General features: G+C 40.1%; 1 protein-coding gene across 1 annotated transcript; it reads right to left on the reverse strand.

Annotated features, from left to right (window-relative positions):
- Positions 1-273: 273 nt before the first annotated feature.
- Positions 274-22,342, reverse strand: ATP6V0D2 (ATPase H+ transporting V0 subunit d2). Its single transcript, XM_038391218.2, has 8 exons — positions 22,101-22,342; positions 11,775-11,946; positions 9,774-9,952; positions 8,386-8,465; positions 6,261-6,338; positions 2,987-3,163; positions 1,254-1,331; positions 274-710 (listed from the first exon to the last, which is right to left on the reverse strand). The coding sequence occupies exons 1-8, from the start codon at positions 22,228-22,230 to the stop codon at positions 549-551; spliced, it is 1,056 nt and encodes a 351-aa protein (XP_038247146.1). The 5' UTR covers positions 22,231-22,342; the 3' UTR covers positions 274-548.
- Positions 22,343-23,884: the final 1,542 nt, after the last annotated feature.

Here is a 23,884-nt window from a genome sequence, read left to right on the forward strand (position 1 = left end):
AGTCACAGGTTTTGTCTGTCTTGCTATTCCCCCAGTTAGTCCTTCATGTCCGTTGTAACAGCAGCATTAAGAAACCCTTAACTTTCACTTAACTATGATCTTCTAGGATTGAAATGGTGGTTCTACTGGCATGTATCAAACCATGTCCTTTGAGAAAACCCCCGCTAGTTAGTTTCTCAAATTAAACCTTCTGATGAGATTTCCAAAACCACTAGTGTAAAACATAGACATGACACTTATATTGGCACAGGAGGCAAAGAATAAACAAACAGGAACCTATAGGCAATTTTTATTGACCAATTAAATTAAAATGAGCATATTGAGGGGGGAAAACCAGCTAAAAATAAGATTCAGTCAATTATTATCTGATAAAGGGGAAAAATACTTGTATCTATGATCTTAGTTTTTGTTTTGTTTCCATTGTGCTATGTATAAAGGTGACCATTAATACATTTTGTAAAATCTGTGAAAAACTTTTTAAAAATTTTCTTCTTCAATATTCACAAATTGTTTCTGTTTGTGCACTCTAGAACTATAAATTCTCTGAATTAGAAAATAGGAATGTAGTTGTTAATTTTGGTTCTGTGTCTCTGGGAAATGCACTCAGCAATCCAGACAATATTTCTGCTTTCTTGTTCCTTCAGCTTGACATAAGCGTAGAACACTCCAAAATGGAACTGATTATTGAAGGCAAGCACATTCATTTTTACCTAAGGAAAAACATTAAATCAGAACTATCTTTAAAATGATGCTTTAAAGAAGAATAGGATTCTAAAGCACTTTACAAACTTAACTAACTATAACGAGGGATCTGCCCACTAAAAGCATGATCAAAATGCAGCTATGTCTGGTTTAATTGTGGCAACTCTTTAACAGATCACAGAAACATTACCCAAGAATTTAGGGCAGGAAATAAATGCCTTGTCCTATGGATATTGCAGAGGAAATGTCAGTAAATGGTTTATAATTGCTTGAGATGGAATTTGGCCAGACCATGAGGCTTTAAACCTGCAACTGCACTCTTTCAAAGGGTGCCCTGGCATTTGTTTTACTTAGAAAGTGAAGCCTTCTGTTTTGTCTCCTCCAAATATGCCAACTATAGCAGTGCAGTGTGTCCTAACACAATGTTGGGTTATTGGGTCAGTATAGACTCAGAAGAAATAGCACTATCTACTGAATGACCACCACCACTCCCTGTCACAGATGAGTAAAATTGTTTTGATAGTAATACATTTAGAGGTGGAATGTCTTACCTCATGTTCAAAAAATGCATCTTCCAGTGTCTTTTCTCCAGTACCATTTCCTACCCCTTCAAACATAGCCTTGTATTCCTAGAAGCACAAACCATCACCAATGAGAAATAATATGTTAATTCATCCTAATTATCAAAATCAAACAAACCTTCTCTACATTAAGTAACCTTTCTGTAAATAGGAACCCATGCAGACTGTACTTGGTTGTCTAGAATGCATGGACCATGCAAATATGCACTGAAGGAGAAAAATACTGGCATTTGCCCTTGCTTTTCCTCCTCTTTTCCCTCTGAACTTCACAATTTAAATGAGAGAACTGTAAGGGGTTTGCTATTGCATGAGTACAACTACCCCATTTACTTCAGGACTTCTTCAGTGACTTAGAAACACATTTTCAGAAAGGCAGCCGCCATCTTGTGAATGCAGGTCAAGTAGCTAGAAGCACAAAAATCATACTTGCATTCACAGTTCGTTTAGCAGATGAAAAATATGGGTGCAATCTGCATGTATTAATTTGTGATTCAACATGTGTTGCAGAAGGGAGGCTGAACCACAAAATTCACTATAAGGATCTGATAAAACCCTATCTCTGCATGCTTTTTTTTTGTGAAAGGAGGGCACCAATTTAGCACATCTGGTGAAGATTCATTACATCGACAGGAGAGCATCTTCTGCTGACATAGCACAGTATAGACACCGATCAAGACTGCTGCAAGTAGCATTCGCTTAGTCTCTGTTGCTTCACCCTCCTCACAGAGAACATTTGTGCATGTATATGTGACATGCCTCTCCAGTGGCAGTGCAACTTGTGTAGGAGCCATGCTGCCAGTGAACAGGGAGGTCCTATGGGGGCTTGAACCCCTTTTCTGTAAATCTCTATGATCTGTAGGTTTGGAAGAATACAGCCTGCACTTTCATGGCTGCCTAAACCCCTCTTCCCTGAGGTAACAACTGAGAAGCAGTGGTGCCAATTAGGTGAGAGCTCCAGATGCGGAGGCAGCCCCACACCCCAAGGTTTTTGCACTCACTCAAAATACCATAGGCTATGGAACTGGAGAGGGATATCCCAATCACTTTTAAGCAGTGATCCTGTGCAAAATCAGTACAGCTGCTGCCGGAGCAGTCTGGAGCATCACTCCAGCTGAGTGGTCACAACACCAGTGAAATTTGTCCCCACCACTGCTCTGTTCAAACGGAGGGGTGACTGCGCTAAATGATGTGGCAGCCCGGCACATGGGGAGCTTGTTTCTGTACAGCATGCAGAAGAATCCACTGAGAACTTGACTGCTGGCGGTACTGGCTCTTGCACTGTGCAGGTAAAAGAGAGGGGAAACTCTCTGGCTGAGGGAGGCCCTGGGTCCCAGGGTCCCTAGAGGATGGGGGTGGATAAGTGGGGACCAGAACTACCTTGGGATGAGGGGGAATCATAATCTGCCAAGAAATGTCAGACTTGTCTTCACTGCCAAAAATAGAACCTGAGTTTCTTGGGACCTTTGTGGTATGGCAACAGTTTTGCTTGTAGGAAGGTATGATTTGGCCCTACTTTCATGTCTCTGTGATGGGCATTTGTACTACACTAATGTAATAACTTCAGTGTTCTCAATTTCCTGTACTGAAAGCCTTTGATTCAATATACTTTCATTTTGGATCCTTTGTTTCATCTTGTAGTGCAGGGCTTTTCTTGGAAGCCAACATCCTGGAATATTGAAAGACATTTGAAACATCTTACATACTGCATAGTAATCTGCCACACACTTCACTTGCTCATAGTCCTCTGCATTGGCCAGCAGGTGTAAGCCTTCTGGATAAAGTTTTCCACAAGTTGGATATAGTTTCTCTCTGTCGTCTTTACTCAGCTCCGTGCCAAATGAATTAATGGTGATGATAAAGGCACGTCTGTCTGCTTCAAACTTAATTCATAAAACAAAACAGGTAACAGACTTAATTAGATGTCTTGATTCTGAAAAACAGCATAATAATGAGTGCTAGTGTTTAATGCTATGAGTAGTCCCATTAAAGTCTAACAGGACTACTCAAATCAGTAAGTGCTACATTTGGTAGAAAGTGTTTGCAAGAAGTAAGGCCCTATGATTTTTGATACTACATATTGGATGACTGCTCTATGTCATCTCAAAAGCTTCTCTCTCTCCCCAACAGAAATTCATCCAATAAAAGATATTACCACCTCACCCCCTTTGTCTCTAACGAGAAATTAAGAAAGTTAAGCTTTCATTCTATGACTCTTGCACTGATGTCTCATCCCAACCACTGCCCACCCCCTCATTTCCCTACTTCTTGCTTCTCAAAACATTTAATTCTGCAGACTACTGGGAAATCTCTTCCCTCCCCCCTTGTAGATTTAAGTAACATTGCTCAAAACATAAAAAAAAAAAAAAAGAGAGAGAGATCAAAAGTAGACCGCATTTATTTCAGTAACTTCAGGTCTCTGGAGAGCTGCTATTGAGATTAAAGGTGAAATGGAAAAGTTTAATAATAATTGCTACATGTGCAGAGGTCTTAAAACAACAGATAAGGACGTAGCAGAGGTGAACTGAAACATTTTGCCTGCCAAGTTCTGGCCTCCAGGTTTCTGTGTTTTCTCTGCACTAAATGATTACTAACACCTAAAGCAGAGGGCTATATTTCTTCTGACAGCTTTAGATGTCGGTTCTATCTACTGCTTCAGGGAAAACAGTAAAAGTCATGCCAACGTATAGGCCTTGTTTTGTTCCTCTGCACAAGAGAAAATTTCACTTATCACCCTGAGGGATTTAATTCATATTTTAAAGATAAGTGAAAGTTTAAATGATCTTTAAGTTTACCAATTCTTTTACTGACTTGGGACCAAAATAGCTTTTTTTCCTTTTTTCTTTTTTTAAAGCACAGTACCTTTTTAAAAAAAGTTATGGCTCAGCTAATTACTGGGGCTTGCTTGAGAATTATCCAGATCAAAATACAGCATGAGCAGAATTTAGGCAGAGTGTGAAGTGCTTCTGAGTGTGTGAACTTTCAGAATGCTTTGGTGAGCAGAGAATTACAGTTTCCTATTGAGCAATATAATTTGTTTGCATTTTAGCAGTTGCAACATTGTTTTGCAAATTTAAGAACAGATTTACATTCCTAGATCCTGAGCATATGGACTAGAACAAGTTCTAACAGTGACCTGATTACACTGGCATGACTTCAGCATAGGGAAAGAGAATAAACAATGGGGAAATGATTAGAAAATAAGTGTGCATGAAAAGATTTCTGGTTAATAAGTAATAGAGCCAAATCCTACTTGCCTTACTAATGTGAGTAGGCACATCAACTCCAGTAGGTCTATTTTCATAAGTAGAGAAAGCAGGAGGATTTGACCTATAATGTCTATATAGGGTGACGTTTAGCCATTATATCTATAGTATTTTGAGGACAATGCACATTTAAATGATATTTAAATATAGTAACTTTTTTAGTTTTGGGAATGATCATGCAACCCCTTCTTATGGTTATAGTCCCATTGACTGCAGGATGGCTGCACGCTTGAGTAAGGTTTGCAGATGAGACCTGAGCATATGTATGAAAGTATGGTATAAATGGCAACTTCTTTGTCCGTATAATTAAACTTCCTTATTAGCTGTCTTTATAAAAAGACAGACTTTTCAATACATATCCTTAGATCAGTTTAATGTTATGGGGGCTAATGCTTCTATAAAGAACTCTACACTGATAGCCAGTTGATCTATAGGCAAAAATGCTTAGCATGGGCATACTCTTGTTCCCACTGGAGTCACTGATAAAACTGCCATTGACTTCAACTAGAGCTGGTCAAGAATTTTATATCTGAATTATTTTCTCATGGAAAATGCTATTTCTGCAAAATGGAAACTTTCCACAGGAAAATCTCAGTTTGTGCAGAAAGTGGAAATTAAATATTTTATTTTGGATCAGACCAACCCAAATAAGAATATTTTGTTTTTTATTCTGTTGTTTCATTCTGAATCAGTTCAATAAAACATTAAATTGCATTTCCATATCAACTCATAGGCCTTCATTCTCTCCAATAGTCTGAGCTCCCTGGAGAACTACATTTCCCATAATGCAACACAGATTTCACTCTAACCAAGCTCTGTATGGCACATCATGGGAGATATCTCCCTGCCTGGCCTACCATAGATGAAAATGGGGGCATCAAGCTTCTGAGATGCCTTATGAGAGTTGTAATGTAGTGTAATGGGAAATGCAGTTGAAAATTATTTTAAACAAAGCACTTTGCTTCATTACAACAAATGAAATTTCAGTTTTGTGAATGTCAAACTATTTCATTTGAAAACTGTCAAAACAAAACATTTCAACATTTCTGAATCAGTTATTTTGGAATTTCTGTTCCACAGAAAAATTCAAAATTTCTACTTTGTGTGCCAATTTGGGGTGAAAACAAATGTGTTGAAAAGTCCAGATTTCCTGCAAGATGGAAATTTCAAAAGTCACTCAGTTCTGACTTGGAGCATTAACTTCAAGGGGAGCAGAATTAGACCAACAATAAGCACTTTTGAAAATCAAACCTCTACGACACTGTTTTTCTGCCAGTTAATACCCTTTAAAAATCAGTGATTTGAGACCTTCAATATCAAGACCTAATTTCAGGGGGAAAGGTGTTAGAAAAATCTAAATCAGCTTTTTTCCTTCCTTATACCAAGTGTATTAACAAATGTAAGAGATCTCTTATACTACTGCACAAGTTGGTAACTCTTCTACTGTGGCAGTTATAGAAAAATACTAACTGAGGCTGACTCCTCTCTTGAAATGGAATGGCTGCTTTTGTAAGTAATGGTTGAATTTGGACCTGAAACAAGTGTTTTCATCAGATCCTAGTAAACTAGTTGTCACTCAGAGAAAAGTTGAATGTCAGGCAAAGTACTTTCACAAATCAGGAAAAGAAGGAAGGAGCAGGAAAAGCACTTTAAATAATTGAGCTAGAAAAGCCTCATGGAATACTTAGATGCGTAAGGTCTGCGCTCTTCTTACCTCAAGAACAGGGCACATTATTTCTGCTGTGGTGCCTCCTTGTTTTTCACAGAACTTATAAAAAGCCTCGAGATAAGACTAAACAAAGAGGGAGAAAAAGACACATTTTATATAGAACTTCATTAAGGCCCCAGTCCAGCAAAGCACATAAGCATGTGGGTACTCCAGTTGAAACTGATGAGACTACTTACATATTTAAAGGTAAGCATGCACATAAATGCTTTACTAGATTGAGCCTGAAAAATTAAAATGTCTTCCTCTTAAAATGTTAGTAACGTCTAAAGGATGTAATGGACAAATACTGCATTCTCCCTGCTCTCCAAAGAGGGTGCTGAAGGCCTCTGGACTCCAGATCCAGTGAGCTGCTACTGCACAGGAAGCAGATGGCTGAGGGAAACTCAGCAGTCCAATGCAGAGGAGGGGCTTGGGGACAGGTGCTATAGCTGTGAGTCTGTAACTAGGAGGATACATGAGCTAATCTCTACCCCATGCCTCTCAAAACCCTGAGTTAGGTCACATCAGCCAACAAAGCTATTGCAGCTTGGGGCTGTACAGAACATCCACTGCCACTGTGACCTGGTGAGGAGTCTCACTCCAACTGCCTTGGAACTTTCTCAGCACATGATCTGTTTAGTGAAAACCCTGTGTGCCCGAGAAGTAAACTTTGTGTTAGTAAATATTTTTCTGAGTTACATGCTGTTTTTTCTATGATCTCCTCTAAGGGCATTGTTACTATTAAGTTGTGGAAAGACGTTTGCTACAACATCACAGAATCTTATTAAAGGAAGCAGTCACTAGCTCCACATAATAAACTGCTAACCGTAAATGGAGGCAACCTATTGAGAATCTGTCTATGGGGTTCCATGATGGACCCAGGACAATACCATCTGGAGGAAGGGCTAAACAATTCATTGATAAAATTCAGAGCTGACACTAAACTGAAGGCAGGGAATGCGGGAATTTTTAATAATTTAGAAGATATTGAATGATTCCCCAATAATTTGGAGGAATGAGAAGAGAGGGATATAAAGAGATTTAACAAGGATAATTTAACAAGCATTGCACATAGGATATACAAATTAAAGCTATATGTTATAAGAAATGAGTGGCTGTAGTAATGAGTAGTAATATGGGAGAATAAAAACCCTGAGTGTAATTGTTGATGGAAATGTAAATATGAATGGTAATAATGCACTGAATATTTAAAAAGCAAATGCAGACTTGGGAGGTATAAATAATACTTGTAAGACCAAATGAATAGTTTTTCCCTTTTGCACCATTACAGGAATATTGCATACAATTTGGGGCATCAGCTGTGAAAGGAAGAAAGAATATAGCTGAACAAATAGGATACTAAAAGGTTTGAAGAGAATGGACTAGGACGAAAATTTATGGGAATGAAATATGTATAGTCTGGAAATAGCCTGTGATATTATATGGTCCTATGTACTAATTAATATTTGTAAAGCACTTAGAAGATGTAAATCACTATGCCACAGTATTACTACATGCTACTGTAAACATCCGATAAGCGCAGAATGAGATACTACAAAGAAGAAATTGTTCTCACAAGCTGCTGTAGCAATGCTACAGACTAGAAAAAGCAGGATTAAAATTAAGCAAAATACTTAGTTTAAATGTAGAGCTGGTTGAAAAAATTAACACACTTCATCAATTTTTCCCTTTTGTCAACATTCAAAAATGTACACTAAAACTTCAAAATTTGAAAAAATTCAATCAGCTCTACTGATCATAGTCAATGTCAATAATGAACTCTACTAAATGGAATTTAAAGTGGTAGAACCAAAGTAATTAGAAATCTTCAAGTTATTTACCTTTTGTAAATAAGAGAAAGGTTAGTCATGCCAAAAATTGTGGGAGTCTAGAAAACCTACTATGGATGTCTGAAGATCCAACAATGCTGTGATGTTTGGTTGACAACTTAAAATGACTTTTAGTTAATCGTAAGCAAATGGATTAAGACACTAGTTTACACCCACAGCATTTTCATTTTAAAAAATAGAACACGATGATAGTTCTCACATTCTAGATGTTCTATCATTTTCTTGTGATTTTTTTTACTTTTATAGGAAGTTCACAGTATAGTATTCTAAGAAGCGTTTACCTTGTACAGTTTGTTTCGCATTATTTCAATGTTCATTTCATCCAAGTCATTTTCAGACAAGCAGTCTTGAAAGAAAGGAGCTGAAAGCAGAAATTGTTGAATTACAGAATAAATTCATATGGAGATATGTGAGTATCCCTGACTAGTAGCAATCTACAAACTCTGTGGTAGCGATCAAGGACTTGTGGTTTCAATAAAAGGTAATTTGAGGGGGAAGTGGGAGGAGAAACAGAAAGGTAAATATGTGAAATCCTCTTAATTTTTCTCTTTATGCTGGGATTCTGCTACAAGGGAAATCAATCTAGTTGTCAGTGCCTAAATCTCCAGAGAGCATCGGATGGGAATGGCTAACAGAGTAATTATTTTAAGGTCTTAACCTACTCCCTAGCACTTAGCACAAGTAGCTGGGCTGGGCTTTAGGGAGATTTCCAGAGTGGAGTGAAGAGAAGAATCTTCCTTCCCAGGTCATGGAGCTGCTCTGCAGAGGGTACTCCAGCCCAATTGGTGGTGTAGCCTCCCTTCCCTAGCCATATCTCTTCCGTGTGTGTTTTTGTATATGAGGAAGGACCAGAGGCTCCATATAACAAAGGATCCTCCAGCCCCAATCTTTCCCCAGTCCATCCCTGCTCTAGCTCCTTTACACAGGGAATGCCTACAGAGTTGGGCTCAACATAGCACATAGGGTGCACACAAAATCCTATCCCACTTTGTGCAGTTGAATAACTTAAAATTACTATAAGTGTAACTAACACAGCTATGCCAATTGTTCACCATATTCTTTTGCTTGTATATTGTATCCACAACCTCATTCCTTGGTCTGTTTTATCTTTTGATTGTAAACCATTCAATGCAGGGATTGGCTCTTTTTGTGTTTGTACTGTGCCAAGCACAATGGGTGCCCACACCCAGCTGGGGCTTTGGGGCACTGCCATAAAATAAATATTTAATAATAATAACTGGTGCCATTACTAGGGACCTTGGTGCCTGAAGAGGCATTGTCCTAAATGATTCATTTATGGAAACTGCTGTTGGCATATGTTTACAGTAAACTTTTGAAATAAGAATTCAACCATTATCAGGGTCCCTTGATATTTCTGAAAGTAAGCTATAAAAATTTGATCTAGAGTAGCATATTTTCTATATATGACTTCTATTCAGGGTAAATAAAAATTGTTAATCAACTGACTTATTTTTAAATTGTTTTGTGAAATGCACAAAATACCACTTCAAAACTGCATCTTGTCCTGCAATTCACTTGCCAATTACTCATAGGTTAAATTACCAAATCATATAATATCTGGTGAAACAACTGCTGGTGTGATCTGAAATGAAATTATCAGGAATATGTGAAGAGAAGCATCTGCAGACAAATCATTAAATTTTCATACCTAATGGTGTGTCAACCAAAATTGCATTGAATAGCTCTGCAGGGTTTGGGGCAATACTGACTGCTTCCATTTGCTCAAAGCTGCCCAAAGGGTGGCACTTGGGAACAAGTTCAGCTATGGGTCGCTGATGCAGTGTACCAGTTATCAACAGAATCACGTTGTCAATCATATAGCTGTACCTGAGTTTGAAAAAAAAAAGTTACAAAATAACATTATTTATTTCTTAAATATAAAAAAAACCCTACAGACCTAAACTACCAAAGTACTTGCTCTGTTTTCATCTATTCAGATATCAACATCTCACAGACAGAAAAATGGCTGCTAGATAACCTTAATTTTGAACGTTAGTGTTGCTTTGACTAAGTGCTTTTGGACTTGTTCTAAAGAAAGAAGTAACTATGAATGTATGGTAAGTCTTCTTATGCAGCATTGCAGCCTCAGGATGTGATTTAAGATCTACTAATATATTGCATCAAAAGTACATCTGATGAACTAAAAGCTGTTGCTGTTTGGGATACTGCTGTTTCCCATGGGGAACATCAGGATAACTGCAAGTATCTAATGTGCCTGTATTCAAAGTTTCTCTAGCACCACTTCTGGTGATGGAGTTATTCTTTTAAGTGAGCTATCATGACTGGTGGACACTATAACTACAGAGCTCGGGGGATGACCCGGGCCTCCTGTAGATCCCTCAGCATCCTTGAGACCAGCCCCATTGTTATAGGGATCCTCACAGAGATTTCTTCCCTCTTAGCAGTCTTCTGTGGGTTTTCCATGAGAGTGAATGATCTGGACCTTTTCAATAACTCTGAAATTGAAATGCAAAACCTATCACTCATGGACATCATGTTGCTATGACCCTGAGGAACTTTGGGGCTATAACACATGTGGACGGAATAGATTTCCATAGTGTTTTACCTGTGACATTTAAAGAATGGATACTACTCTTCAGTTTTGTTTCACTGATTCTGAATTTCCTGTTCAAAGTTTGAAAAGAGGTTAAAGGATTTTGGACATGTAGCTTAGTGAAGTGAAAGGTATGCGATGTACTACGAAAGTACTATCCCTACTGCAAAACGCCACAGTGTATGCTGATGGGGGAGGGGAATGTGTGCATGCAAAACTGTGAAATGAAAACAGCAATAATTTTTGAATGAAATTCTGTTTAATAAGAATTGTGAATTTTGCACAGTTCTAGTGCATAACTGTCCTAGTGTGGTCTTTCAGAATCACCATGTTTATTAGTCCATGCACAAAATTAACTCAGCCATCTTTATGATGATACTGAGGAAAAAAATAATGATACTTTACTTTTGTGTCAGGAAAAAATATTACTACCCCAAACTAAGCTGGGAAGTAAAGTCTTGCAAGTTTGTCACAGTCACCATGTATTAAAAGGTAAGATAAGAATGTGTACTGAAGTGTTTACTACAGAGAAGAGGTGATTTTGCTAAACCATCCAAACCAACATAAATCAAGTCTATGTTCTCTCAATAATATGTTGTTAAAGTCAAGACCAGATCAAATAGCACTTAGATCTTTCAAAAATAAAGCTATTAGGATCTAAACATCTCACTAAAGACCACAGAAATTCATATTTAGAAACAAGATGCAGAGTTTGCTATCTGTATGGAAATATAGAGTATGTACTCTGCATTAGAACTCCTATCCTCTATATCATGAGTTTCTTCATCTTGCCCGAAAAATCCAAACCCTAATTTAAAAACAATTATCTTTTGAAAAATTTAAATTTCTCCTCCCCATCTCTCCTCCTCCACTCCAAACAAGTAATACAACTTTGAAACTGTTAGTCCATGAATAACAAATAAGAATAGATTTTTATTTAGATTTCTAAACATTGAGTTACACTTCTTTAAAATGGTACAGTATTAAATAAATTTCACTTATTGGCCAGTTGTGTGTAAATTGCGAGAACAAGAAATTTACCCTGACTTACTTTGAATAATGTGGCAATTGAAATGAAGAGGTAACTTAACTTACGTGATAAAGTTCAGAAACATGGCAAGTGGCTCAAAGGCATGGTTTCTAAAGTATTGAAATTCTGTGAGTAATTTGTCTTTCAGTTTGTCATCAATGGTGGAAATTGTGAGAGGGCCAGTTTCATTGGCCAAGAAGTTGCCATAGTCTGTGGTCTGTAGATGTAACTTCAAGTCTACAAATAGATTCAGAAGAGACCATGAGGATAAACTGTCACAACACTAGAAATAGAACCAACTGGAATAACTTTACATGTTTCGGTGTTTTTACCCTATATTTCCATATTAAGACTTGATCATCTTCCAGTGAAGTTAAAGGGAATTTTGTCATTATCTTCATTTAGAGCAAGTGCAGGGCTAGCACAGATTTGCACCTCCCTTTCCTAACCAGGCTTTTTTACATACTATAGGAGATGACAAATAGTACGTAGCTCCTCAGAGGTTGTATTAGGGCAAGGCTGCCGTAATCTCCATAGAGTCCCACCAGTGATACTGCAGTGGTGATGGGGTGAAACAGCACATTCTCCCACCTGCTCTATCTCACCTCTTCCCCGGTCAGCTTTATTCACTACCCACATCCTGAGCATGCTGTTGCACCACCGTAACCTGCCTCCAGTTGACTTTCTGAACCCAGAGCACCTGATTTATGTGGGTAGAAGCTGAGATAAACCAGGAGTGAATCTGGCCCTATAACTTTATTAGAGAATTCTTCCATTGTTCAGATTGATTATTTACATCTTGAGGAGGACTATGGTCTTATATATATGAAGATATATCAACACTCAGATGTATACTTGTAATTGTACTGCTTAGCCCAGAAATAGTCTCCAGCCAAGTTCTGTACAGCACAGCTCAAGTAAAGTCACTCTTATGTTCTTCTGACATTTGGGCCTTGACCTTTGGACTTTTCTAACTTCTGCTGTTAGCAACTCCAAAGGACTATTCTAGAAGCTGGGTCATGGACATAGGAAAATCCTGTCCATGCTTCCTGCACTGGGAGGGTCTGCGGAAGTCACTACAGAAACCCTATGCCACCAAAAAGAAAAGGAGTACTTGTGGCACCTTAGAGACGAACAAATTTATTAGAGCATAAGCTTTCGTGAGCTACAGCTCACTTCATCGGATGCATTTGGTGGAAAAAACAGAGGAGAGATTTATATACACACACAGAGAACATGAAACAATGGGTTTATCATACACACTGTAAGGAGAGTGATCACTTAAGATAAGCCATCACCAGCAGCAGGGGGGGGGGGAAAGGAGGAAAACCTTTCATGGTGACAAGCAAGGTAGGCTAATTCAAATCAAATCAGCGGCACTGCGATGGGTACCCGCATGGCCCCACAGTATGCCAACATTTTTATGGCTGACTTAGAACAACGCTTCCTCAGCTCTCGTCCCCTAATGCCCCTACTCTACTTGCGCTACATTGATGACATCTTCATCATCTGGACCCATGGAAAAGAAGCTCTTGAGGAATTCCACCATGATTTCAACAATTTCCATCCCACCATCAACCTCAGCCTGGACCAGTCCACACAAGAGATCCACTTCATGGACACTACGGTGCTAATAAGCGATGGTCACATAAACACCACCCTGTATCGGAAACCTACTGACCGCTATTCCTACCTACATGCCTCTAGCTTTCATCCAGATCATACCACTCGATCTATTGTCTACAGCCAAGCGCTACGATATAACCGCATTTGCTCCAACCCCTCAGACAGAGACAAACACCTACAAGATCTCTATCATGCATTCCTACAACTACAATACCCACCTGCTGAAGTGAAGAAACAGATTGAGAGAGCCAGAAGAGTACCCAGAAGTCACCTACTACAGGACAGGCCCAACAAAGAAAACAACAGAACGCCACTAGCCATCACCTTCAGCCCCCAACTAAAACCTCTCCAACGCACCATCAAGGATCTACAACCTATCCTGAAGGACGAGCCATCACTCTCACAGATCTTGGGAGACAGACCAGTCCTTGCTTACAGACAGCCCCCCAATCTGAAGCAAATACTCACCAGCAACCACACACCACACAACAGAACCACTAACCCAGGAACCTATCCTTGCAACAAAGCCCGTTGCCAACTCTGTCCACATATCTATTCAGGAGATACCATCATAGGGCCTAATCACATCAGCCACACTATCAGAGGCTCGTTCACCTGCGCATCTACCAATGTGATATATGCCATCATGTGCAAGCAATGCCCCTCTGCCATGTACATTGGCCAAACTGGACAGTCTCTACGTAAAAGAATGAATGGACACAAATCAGACGTCAAGAATTATAACATTCAAAAACCAGTTGGAGAACACTTCAATCTCTCTGGTCACTCGATCACAGACCTAAGAGTGGCTATACTTCAACAAAAAAGCTTCAAAAGCAGACTCCAACGAGAGACTGCTGAATTGGAATTAATTTGCAAACTGGATACAATTAACTTAGGCTTGAATAGAGACTGGGAATGGATGAGTCATTACACAAAGTAAAACTATTTCCCCATGGTATTTCTCCCTCCCACCCCACCCCCCACTGTTCCTCTGATATTCTTGTTAACTGCTGGAATTAGCCTACCTTGCTTGTCACCATGAAAGGTTTTCCTCCTTTCCCCTCCCCCCCCCCCCCCCGCTGCTGGTGATGGCTTATCTTAAGTGATCACTCTCCTTACAGTGTGTATGATAAACCCATTGTTTCATGTTCTCTGTGTGTGTATATAAATCTCTCCTCTGTTTTTTCCACCAAATGCATCCGATGAAGTGAGCTGTAGCTCACGAAAGCTTATGCTCTAATAAATTTGTTAGTCTCTAAGGTGCCACAAGTACTCCTTTTCTTTTTGCGAATACAGACTAACATGGCTGCTACTCTGAAACCTATGCTACCAAAGGATTCCCAATATGAGTTCCCTCTACTGATGGTAGAACAAGGGATTTGGATTTATTTTTAGTATTCAGACCTGTTCAGCATTCATTCCCTTTAAAAAAAAAAGCCACTGACATATTCTAAAATAATAGCTTCATATGCTCTAGTGGCACTATTGTAAGTGATAGAGTTTGGGATAATATGTTTTTTGTGATTCACAATTATTACATTTACAAATGAATTCCAAAGTGGTGGTTAGCAAAAAGTAGTAGACTTGCTATAGTGCCTTGATAACATAGCCTTTCTGAATACTGTACAAATTTTCTGTTGAGCTCAATATGAGTGCCATACACAGAGTAACCACCAGACTGGGCCATTATAGTGATCACATTCAAAACACTTCTTTTGTCAAACTAACTCACTCCAGTTAGTACCTGTGCATCTGCTAGTGTTTCTCTAGGTCTTCCTGCAACAGACTGAATGCTGCCAGTATAAACTATAAGCTTATGAAGAAAATCATGTTAAACAAGTCTTTACAATATTAAACACAAGATACTGTTGACAAAACATTTTTAAAGGTTATGTCCTTTCAAGCACATATACAATGGAGTCAGATAACTGGAAGTATCCAGAGTGGTGCAGTACAGGTTTCTTTGCTAACTGAAAAAATACTCAGCTTAATCTCGCTAGATCAAGAAAAAATATAAGCATGATAAAACAATCCAACATAAATATAATTATGCTTAAAATCAAGTCTAAATATATTAAAAATCTTTTTATACTTACCCATATTTTGTATCACATACTTACATTTTCTATGAAGATGAAAAGTGATAATTTAGCTTTCTTTCTTTTTTAAATATATCAAACTAATATGTAGAGGTTAGAGTACATTACTGCGTCATCAGAGAGGAATAGAAGTCAAGCTTCCTGTGATCTATTTCCAACTTTGCCACTGACTCATTTGCCTTGATCTACTCCTCACATATGCACTCCTAGCACCTTGGGATACAGCCACTCTACACTGTATTCCACTGAATGAATCGGATGAAGTGAGCCGTAGCTCACGAAACCTTATGATCAAATAAATTTGTTAGTCGCTAAGGTGCCACAAGTACTCCTTTTCTTTTTGCGAATACAGACTAACATGGCTGCTACTCTGAAACCAGCCACTCTTAAGGGGCCTTCCTCTCTGGGGTGAGGTGGCTAGTCAACCCATACTGCATAATCCAGACACCAGTCTCAAGTATCAAGCTCTACAAAGAGCTGTTAACATACTCCCCTGATAAGATCATCAGAATATGTATTGTATGCAGTGTTGTTGTAGCCATGTTAGTCCCAGGATATTAAAGAGACAAGGTGGGTGAAGTAATATCTTTTATTGGACCAACTTCTGTTGGTGAGAGAGACAAGCTTTTGAGCTTACACAGAGCTCTTCAGGTCTGGGAAACTAAGAAGTGTCAGTGCTAAACAAGGTTTGAACAGGATTCAGAGTAGCAGCCATGTTAGTCTGTATTCGCAAAAAGAAAAGGAGTACTTGTGGCACCTTAGAGACTAACAAATTTATTTGAGCATAAGGTTTGAACAGAATGTTTAGCATAAGTAATTATCACATATTTCAAGGTGAAGTGGCCTCTTAACACCCCATCAGACATAGGGAGGAAAGGGGAGGGGAGAAGCTGCTAGTGGAGTTGTTAGTGGGTTACAGATTGCTGCAATAAACCATAAATCCAGTGTTTCTAATTAGTCCATGATTTTTGGAGTCTAGCAAAGTTATGAATGTAAGCTCTCAGGCTTGTCTTTTAAAAGTGTTGTGAAGGTTTCTTTTGAGGAGCAGGACTGATAGGTCAGATATAGAGTCATCACTTTTGCTGCAAGTGTTCACCCACATGTGATAGGGTGTTTTTGGTTATTACTACACTAGAGACCTAATAGCAGCACAGCTGTACTGCTGCAGCTGCACCACTGTAAGCCACTCTATGTCAACAGCAGAGAGCTCTCCTGTCAGCATAATTAAACCACCCCAATGAGTGGCGGTAGCTATGCTGGTGGGACAGTGTCTCCTGCTGACATAGCACTGTCCACACTGGCATTGCTGTTAGTGAAACTTACGTCTGTCTGGGGTTTTTTTTTTAACCACACCCCGACCAACAACTTTTACTGACAAAAGTATTAGTGTAGACATAGTCTTTGTCTTCTATCATTTTCCTGTAAGAGTTCATTAAAGAGTGTAGTGATTGTCTGGTTTCTCCCACATCATTGCTATTGGAGCATTTAGTGCACTGGATGAGGTACATCACAGGTTGTGACAAGGATGGTTAGGACTCATGGATTGTCAAAGGTGTGTTGTGGTGGGAGGGTGTTGCAGTGAAGATATGTTTGCAGGTTTTGCATCTGTTGTTCTGGCAGGGTTTGGTGCTGCTTTTGAGGTAGTGTGTCCCTGGTCTATGGGGAGCTTGCTTCTGATGATTAGCTTGGAGAGGTAAGGGAGTTGTTTGAAGGGCAGAAAGACTTTTTTCAGGATGAGGTCCCTATCAAGTAATGGTTGTAGTTGTAGAATATGTATTGAGCTAACTGGGAAAGAAAATTCCACCTGTGACCAGATTGTATTATCTGCCCCATCACTGCTGACTGAGTTTGGCCTCATCACACATGCCAAAGCTGAAGAAACTATGAAAAATTATTAAAGTAACAAACCTATTAAATAGATCCCTGCTCCTCTTGGCTGGTAAAAGCCAAAGAACAATAGCTATGCCCACTACTAATGGAAATAGTGACTCCTTCAGAGAAGCACATTAACCAAATTACTTGAAAAAATTACATCGTTCATCCAATCCTCAAGAAGCCACTTCACCTTAAAATATGTGATAATTACTTATGCTAAACATTCTGTTCAAACCAACTTGACCCTGAGGAGCTCTCCACTCTTGTCCAGTCTCCAACCTCCAGTTCCTGGGCAAAATAATTGAGCAAGTAGTAACCACCAAGCTCCAACAACACGTGACATCAGCCAACAACTTTGTTGCCTCACAATCAATGTCCAGACTGGGGAGAGCAAGGAGACTGCTCTCACAACATTAAAAGACTGTCCTCTCATGGCCATGGACATAAGATAAGATCTCACTGCCCATACAGCTGGACATCCCTTCAGCTTTGACACAGTGGACCCAAAGTATTACTAATACACCTACATGATATAACAGGAGTATATGGCCCATCACTACAGAGACTCAAATCATTCCACTCCAGCAGAACTCAGAGTGGTGATGAGTAACTGCTCCTTCTTCTAAAATCCCTCACCTGCAGAATCCTATGGGAACCCACATCATTTATTCCTTAATATCTACATGAGACCGTTGGGGGAGAGAGAGAGGGAGATGCCATGCCTTTAGCTGCCAATAAGTTTCCACCATAAGTGATGCTCACAATTCAAACACCTGTTTTTATTTTCATACCTCTTGCAACCTTCCACCTCCCTCCCAACCTGTGCCTCAAGCAGAGTTTTGACCCTGTAAAGAAAGAAGTGTCAGACTCCATGAAGTCCACAAGGGATTTTGCTATTGCTATTGATTTTTATGCTGAAGGCACTCATATGTTATGGTGACGGTGAGCAGTATAAAACTCTAAGATAGCTACGGACAGCAAAGGCAGTAGCATTTCCTTCCTATGGAGGTCTACCTTAAGCTGCAGCTGGGACTCCATCGAAGAGGATTCCCTGGGAACTGCTCCCAAAAAGCACTGAATCAGCCCATCTGTTTATCTTTTGTATTTTATATTGCCCCCACTACTGTAGCATCTGAGCACCTCACACTCTTGAATGTGTTTATTGTCCCAACTCCCTTGTGAGATCGGAAAGTGCTATTATCCCTATTTTACAGATGGGGAACTGAGGTACTTACTGAGTGATATGCTCAAGGTCACACAGGAAGTCTGTGATGGAGCAAGGAATTGAACCAGGTCTCCTGAGTCCTGTTTAACCACTGAAACACCCCTCATCTCTCTACCATATCTCCCAGTGCCTTGTCCCTGCATCATGCCTTATGGACATCATCTAGCTCTGTTGGACTTTCCACTGCTAGGTTCACAGCCTATATTGGGACAGGATAAATTACTTAGAGGGCCTACTCTCATTGATGTTAATAGTAGCAGAATTGGGCCTCTAATTCTTCTGTGATTTAGCTACCTACCTCTGAAAAAAGAAATTAGTACTATCCTCTTTACACATAGGTGTTATGAGGGTAAAATATTGAGGGTGAGACCCTCGCCAATGTGCCAGCCCCTAACTTTGGGTAAAGGGCCAGAATGGCATAAGGGAACCCTAAAAGCCCCAGCTGAGGCTGGAAGAGGATTTCCCTCAGCACAGGTACTGTGGAGACAACCATAAGGCTTCCTTTCAATAACCACATCACAGGTCCTGATATATGGATATTGTTGTGGGTAGGGAAGCAGTACACTGATGCAGAGATTCCTGGCTGTGCGGCAGCCCCACAAAAATTGCAGTAACTTAGACAGGAGGCCTCTTCTGCACTTGGAGCAGCCCATGATCCCCCATATTAGCCCCTTCTCTCTCTGGACTGAGTATTCACTGCCACACTTGACTCATCATAAGATTTTCAAGGAAGTGCAAAGTTCTAACCTACAGTCTTGTAGTTATTATTATTACGTCATAGTGCATGTAAATCAGGGATGGGAAAAATACGGCCCGCGGGCCGGATCCAGCCCATCTAACATTTCTGTCCAGCCCGCCAGGTTCTTTGGCTGCCCCCTCACAATCTCCAGGACACTAAAAGTTCCACAGCGCAGCGGGGCACTCAGGCAGGCTGCTTGCCTGTCGTGGCCCCACGCCACTCCTGGAAGTGACTGGCTACTGCTGGCATGTCTCTGCATGCCCCGGCCGGGGGGAAGGGGAAGACGGCTCCGCGCAGTGCCTCTGCCCCCAGCACCATCCTCACAGCTCCCATTGGCCGGAAACCAGTGAATGGGAACTGTGGGGGGGGGTGCTTGCAGGCACAGGCAGCACACAGAGACCTGCTACCCTCCTCCACAAGGGGCACTCAGAGATTGCCAACAGCAGCTGGCTGCAGCTGCTTCCAGGAGGGGCCACAGTAGGCAAGCAAGCAGTCTGTCTGAGCCCTGCTGCACCGCTGGCCAGGAGCCACCTGTGGTACCCGTCTCCCGGCCAGAGCCTGCACCTCACACCACCTCCTGCACCCCAACCCCCTTCCCCAGGTCAGAACCCTCTCCTGCAACCTCCCAGACCCTGCACCACAATCCCCTGCCCAGCCCAGAGCCCTCTCCTGCACCAAAGTTCCTCCCAGATCCCGCACCTCCTCCATTAATATAGTAGAAATGTGCGGCCTGTGACGATTTACCAAAATTCGTGGAGTGGTGAAAATTATTGCCCACCCCTAATATAAATAGTAATGTGTGTAATTCTGACACTCTGGTTTTGGTTGTCACTGTTAAATTTGGGGTATATGAGGAAATCTAGTATTATTTTTTTTAATTGCCAAATGCTACAAAGGAAGAAAGCACTGCAGAGTTAAATGGGGAGAATACAATTATACAAAAGCCCATGACAGAAGTGGGATTGCTACAGACTATAGCTCTAATGTGTATGGATTCTAAAATAAAGTTAAGATTAGGAAGCAAGATTTAAAAAAAATAAACCTCATTAGAATTAATTTATACTGCAAAGCTCATTTAGAGAAGGATCTTGGCTTCTTACACTTATCTGTCTGTAAAACATCATGAACACATACAGCACTTTTGAAAGGCAGATACATTTTTAATAATTGTTTTCTCTTTAACAATATCTTAATTTTTAAATGAACTAGAATTTCTATAGTGTTGTTTCTGTTTTTCCAGACCCCATTAAGTATTTCCTTGAATGATCACTTTTTGAAAAGATTGGGTATTTTTTTAAATGTATGAAAAATAAGATTTTTCTCAAAGTGAGGAATTTCTTCACTCTTTGAGAAACAGCTATGGAGCTAATTTATACTCTGAGGAGACTCAGGGAACATCACCTGTTTGTCTCCTGGAGAGCACAGAAGACATAGAGGAAGGAAGAGCACTGGGTTTAATAACTCAGTCATTCTGTCAGTTATTTCTCTCCGCATTTTGAAGTAGAGCTTGTACATTCATTGAGCAGGAGATATTTGTTTCATGGAAATTACATGCTGTAGCAGGAATATATCTGTAGAATTGATAAGTTCCTTAGACCATATTTACTAGTACAAAGAGGTTACAGGAACTGCTCACACTTCCAAGCTATTGTAAGATCCACTAGTCCAGCCTTGTAACGAGGGAGCGATGAGTGTTGTGGGCAAGTTTCAGCTTCCTACCAATTCTGCTACCATCACTGCAGAAGCAAAGCTGCTAATTTTCCAGACAAAATGAACTTGCATTTCTAGTCATTATGCTGATAATTTTACCTAATACAATTTCTAAGTGTAAAAGATTTTGGTTAAATAATTGCTGTTATTACTTTCAGATACAGAAGAAAGCATGTGTTCATTTATTTGCAAAAGAAGCTTTCTGCTTGTAAGTTGTTTTTTCAGAAATGCCTGGAGAAGGATCATCTCCTTATTTGTTCTCACAAATCTGCATGATCTAGTCTGTGGCCAGTCTGACCCGCAGAAAAGCTGCTTTGGAAACAACTGCATGTTCCCTTCTCCTCTGCAACAAAGTCACCTTCACAAAAGCCTTTCTTCATTTAATAGTAATACAACTTTATCTCCCTAAAATCCAGTTTTACCCCCTTTAGGTGGAAAGTCTCTTAATGATCTAAAAACCATGCAGTAACACAGTCCTAAATCCTATGGGAAAATCCTATGGATTTAGCACCAAATGATAAGCTTTTTCCAGGTTTTTGTGAAACATCCTATACAGATATATAATTCTGTATAGTATGGTGAAAAAATTGTAAGTAGGGTATCAATTGCTTTGAAAATCTCAGCCTACAGATTCATTGAGTAACTTCTATAGAACCATATTGACTTCACTCCTATTAAATAGGACAAGGAGTAATGGTCTCAAGTTGCAGTGTGGGAGGTTTAGGTTCGATATTAGGAAAAACTTTTTCACTACGAGGGTGGTGAAACACTGGAATGCTTACCTAGGGAGGTGGTGGAATCTCCTTCCTTAGAAGTTTTTAAGGTCAGGCTTGACAAAGCCCTGGCTGGGATGATTGAGTTGTGGATTGGTCCTGCTTTGAGCAGGGGGTTGGACTAGATGACCTCCTGAGGTCCCTTCCAACCCTGATATTCTATGATTCTATGATTCTAAATTCTCTAGGACGTTTCCAAAAGGGAAAAACAGGATTACTGCTTGCTTTCAATTACATTATCCCTTATCATGTTTCTTTTTCTGACCATTCTCTTTTTTAACTTTCATCAGTGATCTAGCCAACCATATTTGTCTCTCGATAAGGTAAACAAACAGACTCACCTTCCAATGTTTCACACTGCACTAGGTTGATGTAGTCTGCATTCGTCAAGATCCCAGCTTTAAAACCTCGGACCAGCCCCTCCAGGTATCCATGGTCCACATTGAAGTAAAACTCTGAGTACCCCAGCATGGTGATAAAGAGGGCTTAATCTCTGTGCTGTTTTGTGGAAGTGACAGCCTTGAGTACTAAGTCTTGTGCTTCTCTTTTGAAGGTGATGACGAATAGTCACTTATTTCCAGTCAGCTCGTGGTTGGGTTTTACTGACTTGTTTCTTCCTGTTTACTGCTCCCAGTGTAGTTTGGCTATACTTTGCTTGATGCTTACAAAACACCAGCTAATCTGCCAGACAACAAATCTAACTCTTTCCTGTCAGAATCAGAACTGGGATCTGCTATGGGCTAAGAAGAGGGGGCAAAGGATTTAACCACTTTTTACATAAAGTGATTTGGAGCTGGACTTAGAATGTACAGTTAAACTTGAACTGGATTTTCATGCTTCTTGAATATATTAGGGTCAGGTTTTTTTAGGTCATCTCTGATCACATATTGAACAATGATTGCACTCAATTGCCTGAATGCAGATGCTGCTATTCAAGAAACTCATATAATTTGTAAATGTCTGTTTTTTACAAAAGAAAAAATTGTCTTTTGCACTCCTGTGTAGAGAGCAATGTGTAAAAAATGCAAGATTACTATCCTGATGTCCTACCTCATCCTGAAATGTGATGGGGTATACAAAGCCTGCACTGGTGAGGAAAGGGTTAATGACCTTCTTTGGGCTTAATCAGTCCTGCCCTGCTACACCTGCCATAGGTTTCAGGCTTGGAGAGAAGGGAAGAACACAACTCAGCTGGGGGCTGATTGGGAAGAAGATCAGATCTCCAGCTCTCACTCAGAGAGAGAAGCCTGTCTGGGTTCAGGAAATGTGTGAGACACTGCTGCCTTCCAGAGCCTCCCTAAAAGGAAGTAAGGCCTGGCATGACATTATTGTCTCTTACCTGTGCCTGGCTTGTTCATGTGTGGTAAGACTGTGACAGCCAGATAAATACTATCTGCCCAAGACCTTGGTAGTTGTTTGTCCTGACACCTGGATTGACTTACCTCACAATACTTCTTGATTTTTTTCCCCATCAGTCCTTCCCTCTGGCTGATTCTGTCACAGTCCAGGAGAACAGAATGCAAAAATTGAGACAAGTACTGAATACTTCTGGTGTGTACTAAGAGATGGAGTCAGCACCTCATCCCTCTTTGTGTCAGGCCTGATCCAGAACACACTGACTTCAATGAGAATCTTTCCATTGATTTCAATGGGCATTGGATCAGGCCCAAACATTCCAGCCAAGAAGGGATCCTCAACAAAATGCCTGACTTTCATAGGCCTTGGGAGTGAACATCTAGAGGTCACCTCCAAGATACGACTTCCCAAAACTGTGTCAGGATACTCAAGCTCTGGTCATTCAAATGTCAAAGTACCTTATTAAAATACAGATCTTACAAGAACAATCTAGTTGATGTAAATTCAATGGTCTTTTTAGGCTTCCCCCTTTTGATTTGGACTCAAAATAAAATTTCAAATTGTGTGAACTTGATCAGTAATGTGTTAAGCTTAATTGATATAAGAATGATGACTGTCTGATTTCATCATTTCCTGTGGTGTTTCACAGCTGCTGTTGAAAGGCATTTTCTAAAATTAAAATGTGTATGTGCTAACTATCATCAAATTGATCTCTTGGATCAGAAGTGGCTGCACTTGGCCTTTAGCTAAAAAAGGGGAGGAAAAGGAC

This window comes from Dermochelys coriacea, chromosome 2 (genome assembly GCF_009764565.3).
Source record: "Dermochelys coriacea isolate rDerCor1 chromosome 2, rDerCor1.pri.v4, whole genome shotgun sequence".
Classification (NCBI taxonomy): Eukaryota; Metazoa; Chordata; order Testudines; family Dermochelyidae; genus Dermochelys; species Dermochelys coriacea.